The sequence below is a fragment of the Hemicordylus capensis genome, chromosome 1 (assembly GCF_027244095.1).
Source record: "Hemicordylus capensis ecotype Gifberg chromosome 1, rHemCap1.1.pri, whole genome shotgun sequence".
Lineage (NCBI taxonomy): Eukaryota > Metazoa > Chordata > Lepidosauria > Squamata > Cordylidae > Hemicordylus > Hemicordylus capensis.
This window is the reverse complement of record NC_069657.1, coordinates 125,591,040-125,603,920: the sequence shown is the minus strand read 5'-3', so window position 1 is coordinate 125,603,920 and position 12,881 is coordinate 125,591,040. Positions and strand designations below refer to the sequence as shown.

The 12,881-nt window shown below is 39.6% G+C and overlaps 1 protein-coding gene across 1 annotated transcript in view; it reads left to right on the top strand.

Annotated features, from left to right (window-relative positions):
• Window positions 1–12,881, top strand: part of TSG101 (tumor susceptibility 101) — a 61,964-nt gene that overhangs the window by 37,653 nt on the left and 11,430 nt on the right. Inside the window, exon 8 of the mRNA XM_053287052.1 lies at window positions 10,516–10,718. Coding sequence (XP_053143027.1) covers window positions 10,516–10,718 — 203 coding nt within the window. The remainder of the gene's footprint in view (window positions 1–10,515; window positions 10,719–12,881) is intronic.

Sequence of the window (12,881 nt, the reverse complement as noted above, 5' to 3'; positions counted from 1 at the left end):
TTAACTGTTTTGCTTTATAAGTGATTACTGTCTTACCTTTCGGACCATGACTATGCTAATATAACTCTTTATTTTAAATGGGGAAGATCCAAGAAGCACTTGAGTAATAGCACAAGAAATTTTCTTTGCCTTTCCTCCTTCTTGGAGCTCTTGATCCCCACCCCCGATAAGCTGTTTCCAAGTCTTGAACTATCCTCAGTAGAAGGAGAGGGAGGAATTCTTAGTGGTCAGTATTGCAGTGATCAGGAGGTGCCTCTCTCTAGGGTTTTTGTTTGTTTGTTTGTTTGTTTGTTGTTTGGGGGGGGCGCTGCGACCTGCTTTCTCGGCAGCTACCTGTGCTGCTTTTGGGGAAGCTCGGGGGATAAGGGGAGGGAAAAATGGCTTGTACAAGTGCCTCTGTGAATGGTACCCAATGTGTTTTTACAAGAAAGGAACTGATTTTAATTTCATCAGTTTGTGTTAGTGTAGATGCTGAAGGTTTTGCTTGTAAACAAGCAGCCTCAGTAGGAAACGCTGGAAGTGCAACAGTGTTCATGCAGAATTTTTGCATATGGGCTGTCATATTCATTTCAATGAAGAAAAGAAATCCAATCCCACAAAGGAATGCACTTGTAGATCCTGTGTTTCAGTGGAAATGAAGATGCAGAAGAAGTAGAGAAGCAGTTCTAGGTGGGGAAGTTTTCTATTAGCCTTGGAGTTTTCATGCCTGGAACATCTTGCTGAGTTACGAGAAGGATTTAAATGTTTAATTTTCCCATTACCCTCAATATGTCTGGCAAAAAATATCATAATGATCTCTTAGAGCAATTATGATATTTACATTTTGAATGGTAGGTTAGGTGCTGTGTAATGCTATCACCCTGAAATAAGCCATTGTGTGCTTCCTAGGATCTTGTTTTAGCGCAGGTGACTGCCAAGGGGTGTGTGTGTGTGTGTGTGTGTGTTCATTTTTCTTTTTCTTCAAACAAGGGCCTGTGCATAGTGACAAAAGTCCTGTTCTGTAATCTTTTTAAACTGTATAGAGAGTGATGCTCCACCTGCCCCAAGTTCTTAAACTGTTTGACAGTGTCTCTATAAGATAGCCATGACAATTTTTGTTCTGATGTTGCTGTGTCATCTTTTACTGAGAAAAAGATAGCCTGTATTTGATTTATTTTTTTTAATGTAATCAACTATAATTTCCCCCCACTATCAGTTTTAGTAAAATACAGGGAAGTGTAAGCACATATGATTTAAAAAGAGAATGATAATAGAAAAGGGATGTAATTAATAGTTCTTCTCATCATCCCTGCTTTATTTAAACTCCTCCCATTGAAGTACATGGTCCTTATCCATTTTTAAGTAAAACTATTTTTATTGAGAGTCTGTTGTAAAAGAAGCCATGTAAAACAATGTCCTTGAGTGTTTGGTAGCTATCTTAATGTACATTGCTTTTATTTGGCACTGTGCCTTTGTAATTTCCTTTCATAAGAGAGTGAGAGAGAGTGCTAAACTTGAATGTCTGCCGTCTTCCCATCTTCAAAGCCAAGCCACTACTCAGAAGACTGTCGGTTAATTCTTTGCTGTTCTGGCTTTGAATAATCAAACTTTCAAAATCTGTTCAGCTTTTTGGAAGTGGACTTTGGAAACTATAGTTCACAACAGACTTGATTCTGGAATGTAAGGTAGCAGGAATCAAATGCTTAAGAGATGGGATGTTGCATCTCCTAGAAATGAACTTGATTGCATCTTGGATGAAGACCTTGAACACTTTTATCTGTATGTTAACTTCTCTTTTGCAAACTTCTAAAAGTTCCCCACCAGAATGGGGCAAATTGTATGTAGCCTTTGGGAGAAACTAGGGTTGAATTCTTCATACGAATGGAGTGGTCCAGTTCATTCCAGTAAGGACATAGTAGCATTTAACAATGCTTACAACAGACTACATTTTGTATACCTGCTTGTAGTAGGACCTTCAGGTTCCAAAATGTTGGCAGAACCTACTGACTTTTCTATCTTACTGATATTGGACTGTGTTTGAGTAATACATCCAATTTGTATAATTTTGTGATTTGTGCTTTAAAAATAAAATATTAAAAATAAAATATTGAGCACAATCCTTTCATTGTAGCTATTACACTTGGGCAGTAGGGATTAAATAATCACTGCTCTTAAGTAATATACACAGTTACTTGTGAACAGTGTTTGAAGTTTTTGTGTTTTTTTACATTTATATCCCATTCTTCCTCCAAGGAGCCCAGACATACATAGTTATGTTTCTCCTTACAACAACCCTGTGAGGTAGGTTAGGCTGAGAGATACGTGACTGGCCCAGAGTCTCCCACTGAGTTTCAGGGCTGAATGGGGATTTGAACTCCGGTCTCCCCCGGTCTTGGTCAAACACTCTAACCACTACAGAATAAGCAGCAGTGGTCATTATGAAGCTTGCTTTCATATTTTCAGAAGTTGATAGCTTCTCCCTTGCTCCCAATTTTGCATTACCAAAGTGGTCATCCAAAAATCTTGTTTCTTTCTGGAATGCATACATTTCCTGGGGCACTTGTATACAACAGTGTGCATAGAGCATCTTCCACAGGATCTCTTTGACTGGCAGACTTCTGCTTGACCCTGTGTGGAGTAGAAAGGAGTTCTGCACAGTGGAGGGATGTTTCTGCCCAGCAGCAGCCCCTTGTGCCTCATGAGTGCTGTGATGGAAGGGCCTTCACCCTTGGCAGAGCTGCATTATGTGAGGCAAAGACAACTTGTGGTGGTTTGGATTCCATCCGATGAAATGCATAATGGTGAAAATATCTCCGTGATATACATTATTGTGCCCCTAGTATTAGACAGTTATTTTGAAATAATCCTGTTCTTTTCAGTAACATTAACTTGAAGTATACTGTTTTGAGTCTTGCAGATAGAAGTGAATTCTTAATGTGCAAAAAGTATTGTGATGTGGCAGACTTGCAGGTTAGGTACCTTCTGAAAATACGACGACTTACACTCATATCTTTTTTTCCTGTTATCTGTCCTGGAAACTACTGTTGAAAGTCCATGTGTGTGTGAAAATAAGCATAAGCAAGTTGTAGAATGGATTCTGTTAGTCTTTGTTTAGGACAAGCTCTGTTAAAAAGTGGGTTTTATGTCCTCAGCATAAGCTTAATATGGGCATTGGGTTCAATCCTTGAGAATCTGGCCCTGAGGGTTGGAGGGACTCTCAGTATTTTCAGAGGGGTGCAGGAGCGGGAAGCGGGGATTGACAAAAGAATTCCCCTCTTCCCTTGTGTGAACAGAGGTCCCTCGGTTTGCAGAAGTACTAGTTGAGATCCAACCAGTTGTGTCATCCTGGGAAATTGATCATTGTTTGGGGATACTTAAAACGATAGCATCTGTGCAGCAGATGAATATTGTGGCCACCTGAGTAGTGTTCAGGTATACCTAGGCGGTAGGATAAGCCCGCAGAGGAGCGAAGTGAAGGAAGAGCTGCAGTTTTTATAGCTCTTTCCCACCAAATGATGAAAGTTTACTAAAAGAAAGCAAGTTCTTATTTCCCAAATATGCCATCAAAAAGATAACTTCCAGTCAAAAGAATATTAGTCTGGATATTTTAACAGCAGCCCTGTACAATGAAACTGCTGCAAACAAAAGCAGTTCCGAACATATTATTGAGGGTTCATATCAGCAATAAATGGCTGATGATTTATTTTTATAGTTAACAGGTAAGCAAGCTGTTGATCATCTGGGTTGGTGTCAACTTTCTCTAGATTTTTGTTTTCAGGAAAGTGCCTTTATTGCTCAGTAACCATGGGTTTAGTGAGTTGGTAACCTAATAAAGCATCTTAATACTGGATTTCTTTTCTGGTATTGCTGATGCCTTATCTGTACAAAATTTGTTACCAGTACTCAAGTTCAACTAAACGGGACCTGATGTGCAGCATTCTTTTAGTCAACAGAGGTATTTTTTTTAATTATTATTATTATTATTATTATTATTACTTGTTTACACAGCCAGACGGGTGTTATAGACTGGTTTGTTTTATCCAGACATCGAGTGCTTCCCAAGGACCTGGGATGGCTGAATTTTGTTATCAATGTTGTTGCTGTTATTGTAGATATCGTCACAGAATAATAATAATAATAATTATTATTTATTATTTTATTTTATTTGTATACCGCCATTCCAAAATGGCTCGGGTGGTAGTGATCTTAAGCCTGTTATGAAGCCCCTGTTTAGATCGCATGCCTTTCATTATATATTCACAAAGTCCCTGCTGCTTAGTCAAACCTGACACAGCTGTATCATTTAAGCTATGTAAGAGTAAGCTTTCATCTGCCAGATGTAATATTTTGTTTGCATAAAGGCATTGTCTACCATTATACAAGATGGGCAATGCCTTGTATATGTGAAGCCCAACAAATAAGGTTCCCTGCTAAACCGTAGTTTAGGAATGAATACACAGTGGATATTGAAGCTTGTGTACTATATTACATGTAGTAGTTCAACCCTAGAAATGACCTTATTTTTCCCCCTAATGGAACTTCAACTTCTTGAACTGTCAAGTTCAGCCTTGGCACTTTCTTTCCTTTCTGACTTAACTGCTAGTCTGCAGTAGTTTAAGGTCAATACCATAAGGTCATGTCTGAAACTAGACTCTTTATGGCAAAGGTTAAATGTCTGAGTGTTCCCTGGAATAAATGGCTGTGTGCCATAAAATCGTCTCAAAGGGTGGCTAATTATGGAAGCAATAGAAAATGTTAAGGGCGTAGCTCTGCAAATCATTAAAATTTCCCCCATGTGTATAAAGATGTGGTAGTTTGCTTGTTCTCTGCACTTTTAAAGCTTTGCATTTGAACCTGCCATCCCCCCCACCCGATTTGTATTCCTGCTTCAGTTGTTTAAAATGTGAGCAAAGGTTCGTCATTAGCCAAGAATTTATATTTGATCCTACAAAGTAAATATATGCCCTTACATTGTACACGGTTGCTGTGGGCAAGCATGCTGGGGGGAGGAAGAAATACTTATACAGGTTTTGTTCTGTGCATTGGCTTTTTCAGGAGCATTTTCTTGGTTAAAAATACCATTTTTCTAAGCAAGGTTTGCCTTTTTCTTTAACAAATGGCGTGGCTTAATTGTTTGAGCCATGTGGATTTGTTCTACTGTCTGTCTTATCTTTTGCAGTCTTCTCTGGTAGGTATTCTGATTATGGTTCCTGGGTAGTTTGGACTGAATATGACCTTTGTGAATTGAATGTGAGCTCCACGACAAATATTTCTTGGCGCACATTTAGTTGTTTTTTGTTTTCGACCAGCATTTCCTGAAATGCAGCATGGTATTTCACCTGGGGGAGTGCAGAGGAAAGAAGCCTGGTGGTTGACAGCTCAGTGTCTTAACATCCCCAGCTGATTTCCACTGCTGTTTTAAAAACTTGCCAAAATAATATTGAGAGGACGGTCTTAATGCTTTTCATACTCTGAAAACTTTGTATGAAATAGAATTCAAGATAACCGAGGAAAGTGAAACTTTGTAAAGAAAGTGAAACTTTGTAAAGAAAGCCTAGAAATAAGTTGGGTAGCTTTAGAACACTGGCTGACACCCAGAGCAATAAACTGCTTATGAAAGGATACTGCACTACTGCAAAACTGTTAGCTAGTCGCACAAAATCTGGAGCTGCACGTTATCACAAGCATGCTTGCACTTGCACAACTGTAGCATGGCTCTTTTTTTAAATATAAAAATATATATTTGTGCAAGAGTTCAGTTCTACAAATTCTCAGTTTTTTAGCTCCTCTAAGGTAATGTCTTGTGCTAGTGTAAATATTTTCATTCTGCAAGCAGTTTTTTGCTCTGGATGTCAGCTACTACCTTGATCTGGATTGTGATCCATTGCATTCACAGGAGTGGGTTCTGCGCCTGCACAGGGACCTCGCGGGTAAATTAGCTAGTTCCTCGTGGTGCCCACTCTGCCTTGCATGTGCTCTGTGCTTCTGTCAGAGGCATATCTAGGGAAAATAGCACCTAGGACAAGCACTGAAATTGCGCCCCCTGTCCAAACATCTGACACCCATCTTTCAGATAACTTTACAATAATATCAGCTCAAAAATACAAGTCAAGCTCGTTAATCTTTTAATATTTCAAAAACTATTTAGCAGTGGACGTAGCCAGACCAAAAAATGCTGGAAAACTACAAATTTCAGTATTCTGGGGCTCATGAAATACCCAAATACTATGTGGAGGTGTAAGAAGTGCCTGTCTAATTCTCTACTATGCATTGTAGCATCACTATTGCATAAGTTTTAAAAATAAATGGAGAATTTGGCTTTTCCCAGATACTCTGAAAACAATTAAAGGATATGCAGAGTAAACTATGTCACTGCTTGGAATATATTCTAGTATTTCAGAAAGACAGTTAAAATGAGAGAAAGAGAGCAAGAAACTCCCAGTGGGCCTTAATACTAAGGATTTCACATTGATTCAAAGACAAACTCACCATTAATAGCCATATTATTAAGACATCACATTTAACTCACTTATCACAGGAATCAAAGTAAGAGCAAATGAATACAATCCTAGCTCATAAGCTTCAGCTCCGTATTCACAAGCCCTGATTCTCTGTACATAGTGCCAAACTGAATATGTGTACAGTAACTTATGTTATTTTAAATTTAAAAAAATTACCCGTAGCTCCTTTGGGGGGCTTCCTAAAGGCTGGGGGGGGGGGTTTCTGCAAAGGTTCCCCCTCCCCTGCCAGCCTCTTAATTCACCGCCTCAGCCCATCCTGGGCTGATTTTCAGGCCTGTTTGGGCCTGCAAAGATCGGCATGGTGACCATTTTGGAGGCTGCCACTCATACTCAAATGGCCTCTGCGAGGCCTGGCAAGGCCTAGGGCCTCGCAGGGACCATTTGAGCATGTGTGGTGGCCATTTTTAAAATATTTTTTTTTAATGGCCACCGAAAACAAAATGGCCACCACACATGCTCAAATGGCCTCTGTGAGGCTTGGCATGGTCTAGGGCCTCACAGAGGCCATTTGAGTGTGCATGGCAGCCATTTTGGTTTGGGTGGCTATTTTTTCCCCATTTAAAAAAATGGTGTGCCCCCTTCAAGTGGCACCCAGGGCACGTGCCCTGCCTGCCTCACCCTAGATACGCCCCTGGCTTCTGTTGGAATCAGCAGTTGGGGTTTAGATGTTTCATCTAAACCAGAACATTACATTACCAACATTTTCCCAGTGCCTAGAAACAGCACTGGAGAAGGTGCTGCATTCTTTAGATGAGCACCAGGCATTGCTGTATTATTTGGAAAGAACAAAGGCACTGAGAAGGACTAGGAAACTATTTGTAGCTTTCAAGGGAAAGCAAAAGGGCCAACCAATTTCGAGGCAGAGACTAGCGCATTGGTTGGTGGAGTTTATTTTGCAGACTTACAAACAGCGGGGAGTAGACACCCCCCCCATGCATGATAAAAGCACATTCAGTGACAGCATATGCTTGAAACAGCAGCTAATGAGGGTGACACCATATCCGTTGTACTCCTTTACACTGAAAGGGTGCTTTAAAAACTTACATTTATACCCTCTCTTCCATTTTATGCTGAATTATACTTGTATTTTTGTAGTCACTCTAGCACTTACATGGATTGTAGTTCAGTGGTAGACCAAACACCGCATGAAGGAAGTCCTAGGTTCTATACCTGACAAGTCTGGGAAGAGCTCCTGTTGGAAACCCTGGAGATCTGCTGCCAGTCACTGTGGACAGTACTCAGCTAAATGGAACTAGCGGTCTGTCTCAGTAATGGTAGCTTCATATGTTTACATTTTTGACATGGTACATCTAAAAATATATTTAATGGGAGGAGTGAACTTGCTGAAAAAATATCAGTTATGCATTTAGATACAATAGACGATATTATCTGGTTTTTATTCTGTGGGTACTGACTCCAGTCCTTGCTTACACATTTATGTTGGAGCCTTTTGGAGTTTGTTAAAACCAGTCTAATATTTGGGTTGGCATTCAAATTGTATGCCTCCAACAGCCGGTGTCAGCCTAAAATTCTTCATATTTGTTCTTCAAAAATATGCATGTACTTTAAGCTTAAGAGCTCTGTTGTATGAAAATGTTGTTTAAGTATCAATATTATGTGTGGCATTTCTTGGAGAAATAGGTTGTATCCTACGTTCTGTGAATGACAAGCGCTTCTCTTCTTACAAGGGAAGTGGTTTTGCTGATCCTCGCTGTCGTCTGTAAAGCTACTTGTGTCCCCTGAAAACTGGCTCTTTTGGATTGGGGGATCCTACAGGGGACTGCAGCAGCTGGGTAGAATTGGCAAAATTGCCTCTCTCCATGCACAGATAGAAGAACAATTTGGGATACACCCTACTAGCACGGAAAGATTCTTCCTCATGTCTGTGTAGAAGGGAGTCCTCTATATCATGAAAACCTTTATCAAAATGTGTTTACTGAATGTACTTTCAATATTTTAAAAAACCTTTTCTGTATAGAAAACTATAAACCATTCTAATATAGAAAAGTGAGCTATTAGTCTTTGGAGAGCTGCTGCAATTAATATTAATATGATTATTATATTATAATCCAAAAATATATTTTTTCTTTTAAAAAAATTAATAAGCTGTCTGAAATGAATCCTTTAAATGTACATTTAAGCTGTACATGTTTAAAATCAGCAGTGTTCAGAACATTGAGGTATATTTATATGTTTGTGTTCAAAGAATGTTTGGTATAATTGATTTGAAGTTTGTTGTACAGACGGATTTATTTGTATGGTGGTGCTAATTTTCAATATACCAAGTTTATGCATTCTCAAGAGAAGAGAAGCGAGAAGAGAAGAGATACTTTCTGGAGCAATGATCAGCACAGTAGAAGTTACATAGGACTACGGAATTTAACTGGATGTGAACCCAAGACTCAAGATGGAAGAATGGAAGTGACAGTGAATAAAAATACTCTGAAGTATCCTGAAAATGGTAATTGGACTTTAAGTGCATTGAAAGTAATCTAGAAAATTAAATTGAGTGGTGATTCTGCCTTCCATTATTTTGTTGAGAAGTTAAGAAGTTTGTGCCCTGACTCATCAAAACTCAATCAAGTGAAGGGAAATAAAAGCAGGAGGGAAGAGATGCTGAAAATGAATAGCAGTATATTCTTTGTCCACAAAGTCAAGTCCTGAGTCTGGAGTAGAAAATTTGGGTCAGAGACTGGTTCCACAGCGTCCTTGGCACAGAGATGTCTCCAGAGTTGAATGAAGTAGCAGCAAGATGGAGCAAACCTTTAAGCTACAGCATGTGTAGACATTTTCAGGAGTTGCCTTTTTTGCTGGGTGGACTCTAGTTGACTGGAGAGTGGCTGGTCAAGAAATTGCTGGGAAGAACGATATGATGGCTTACAAACTGGATGCATTCTGTGGCACTGAGAACACCTTAAAAGGAAAAAGAATGGACTGATAATTGTGGAAAAGACTGTGATTAAAAAGAAGAGTTTAATTGTAAAAGAACGTATGGATGGCGGCAAACTCAGACCACGTATGAAACCTGTGGGGCACTTTGAGTTGGTGTGTTAAGGTAAAATGATTTTTATACTAGTGTTGTTGCTCATTTTTTCTAGCTTTGCCATTATTGTGGTGTGTAATTTGCATAGCATATAAAATACTTACTGAAATATATATTTGTAGGTTACTAACGGTAATAGTTAAGGGCATTTGTTTGTAAAGCTTCAAATCCTAAATGTAAAGGGACCTTTTAAGGCAGTGTCATCTGAGGGGAAGCGGTGGAATGCGGTGGTATGAATGTATAGATTTGAGTGTTTGGAAAGAATAATTTGATAAAGAAAACTATTTGTGCATGACTGATAAACATTTGGAATTATATGTCAAATGGTAATGCAATTTTGCTGTGTAGCTTTTTATACAACATTGATGTGAAAGCAAAAAGATATTTGTGTCAAAAATAAAACCAACCTTTAATTTATTTTGGTGACATTTAGCTCTGTTGCAGCTCTTTCTCTTCACTTCCTCAAATGATGACTAAAGCCTAATAGTAAGACACAGACAAATTCTGTGTCTTGTAATAGAGTTTTGAATTTTGGAGTGTATGCTTTTGTATATGAACAATTCAAGTATGGTTGGATGGCTCTGAAGTTTGAGTGTCTGAGGGCAAACCTATGCTGAAGGCCTTGTTTTATTTTTGTTTTCATTGTAGTACTTAAACTAATGAAAGCATGAAAACTCCATTGATGCTGCTTGTTCTAAATGCAGAATTCTGTAGAGTATATTTGGATTTAAAGTTCATAGTTGCACTCTGACCAGATGGGCAGGCCATTAAGTTGAGAAGCTATAAGGAAATTCTTATGCAACCTGAAAGTTCGTGAATACATTTTTTTAAGTGTACCTTCTGAAAATGAAACCTCTTATAATGTTTTCTAGCATGTTTACTTGCAGTGCTTTTAAGAATAATCATCATCCCCCACAAGTCTCCTTGGAGGTGGAAAAGGAATCATTTCTGTGACTGAATTTTATTCTGCAGGTCCCAGCAGAGATGGCACAATTAGTGAGGATACTATTCGAGCTTCTCTTATTTCGGCAGTCAGCGATAAGTTGAGATGGCGTATGAAAGAAGAAATGGATCGTGCCCAGGCAGAACTCAATGCCTTGAAACGCACAGAAGAAGACCTGAAAAAGGGTCACCAAAAACTTGAAGAGATGGTGACTCGCCTAGATCAGGAAGTGGTAAGCCGAATGTGAACATTTGTTGTTTCTCTTGCATTGTTTGGATAGCTTGACTTCTATTTCTTGTTTCTGAATAATGTAGACAGCTTTGCTTATCTACATTATTCAGAACTTTGCTCAAAGTGGCTGAATGTTTCCTTTCTTAGTAACCACTCTGAATAAACTTAGCACTCGTCACTTAGTTGAGAGGGGATAGAGGATGTATCCCTACCCTTATAATCTTTCCATTTCACAACATAACTTAGTCATACTCCTTTGTAGATAAGGAGACTGGACATTTTTGAATCCCTGACTTAAATCACACAGTATAGGTAAAATGCTGGTATTAGTTAATCAGTCCCATGTCTAAGATTGCTTCATGGTCAAGAAAAGACCAGGAGGAACAGCTGTGAGATGGGAAAGTCAGAGATGAGATTATTGAGTTGAAATGATCCACTATGAAGGAAGTTAAAAGAATCAAGAGGTGCTAACCAAAGATGAGCAAGATATAAAGGGCCAAACAAGTTAGAACTAGGGAGAGAATAGTAGGCTGCAGTAATAGACTGATCTGGATAGTGATCCCACCACAGTCATAAATGATGGGTTCTGCGCATGCACAGACCAACTTCAGGTAAAATTCATTAGCTGCTCGAGACACCCTCAACCACCTCCTCTGCAGTATTTTAAATCGGCAGGCATCCCTCTTTCTTTTTCTTTCTGACCACCTTAGAGATTACTTGTTTGGATTTTCTAAAGCTCCTCAGAAATAAGCATTTGTAAAAAAAATAAGTTCCAGCGGCTTGAATATGGAACGACTACAGACTACTCCATGGATTTTGTTAAGTATTTGGAAATTTCACGGTGCACTGATTATGGAACACTAAATGGACTACGAGATCGTTTGTCAAATTTAACTTGGTCTTCAGTGAGATTTATTGGCTTGACCTAGGACTGGAATTGATTACTCTTTTAGGCAAAGCCCTATTGTGCCTCCCATGAGTGTGAAGGTTCCTAGGAGAAAACCACCTTTAAAAGGTGCAAATGCTGCAAGGGCAAACTCCCCTCAACAGACGGTCACTAACTCTTTTTGCTGTGTTTCGGGGAGGGCCATAGTGCCTCAGCCTGCTTAGTCTGTGCTTCATTTTCCAAGCAGACTTTGAAAAACCAGGCACCCTGACTTAAAGTTGCATTGCTGGAGAACATACTTCATCCCAAGGAAACTATGCCTTAATTGCCTGTGGCTTCAGGCTCGACCTCAAGATCAGCACTGAGGACTGCAACACAAATGTAGTCTAAATCCTCTGTGCGCGGGACGACAGCCTCGACCTCAATGGATGAAACGCCCTTCAAAAGACCAGCTATCATACAAGCCAGTCCCAAATGGGACAAATCAAGAAGAAAGGGCGAAACTCTGGCGGGCACACCACCACCAAAGAAACATAGAGACAAATCACACAAGAAGTACCATAGCAGAACAACCGAGGCAACCCCCTCTCCAATGGGGTTGCAACATTTATTTATTTATTTATTTATCGTATTTTTACACCGCCCAAAACTTACGTCTCTGGGCGGTTTACAACAAGATTAAAAAGTAAAACATTAATTAAAAATAAAGACAAAACAAAAATTTAAAAGCAAGAAATGTAAAACATAATTTAAATTTTTTAAAACAATATTCTAAAAACAACATTCAAAAGAATATCAGTTAAAAGCCTGGGTGAAGAAATGCGTCTTTAAGGACTTTGTAAAGGATGTCAGAGATGGGGAGGCTCTTATTGCACTAGGGAGCGCATTCCAAAGCCTTGGGGCAGCAACGGAGAAGGCCCGTCCCTGAGTAGCCACCAAATGAGCCGGTGGCAAATGCAGATGGACCTCTCCTGATTATCTCAGTGGGCAGCGGGGTTCATTACGAAGAAGCCGTTCTCTTAAAAACCCAGGGCCCAAGCTGTTTAGGGCTTTATAGGTTATGACCAACACCTTGTATTTTGCCCGGAAACATATTGGCAGCCAGTGTAACTCCTTCAATACGGGAGTAATATGGTCTCTCCTAGATGACCCAGAGACCAGCCTGGCTGACGCATTCTGGACCAACTGTAGTTTCCGGACTACGTACAAGGGCAGCCCCACATAGAGCGCATTGCAGTAATCCAGTCTGGAGGTTGTCAGCAGATGTACCACTGTTTT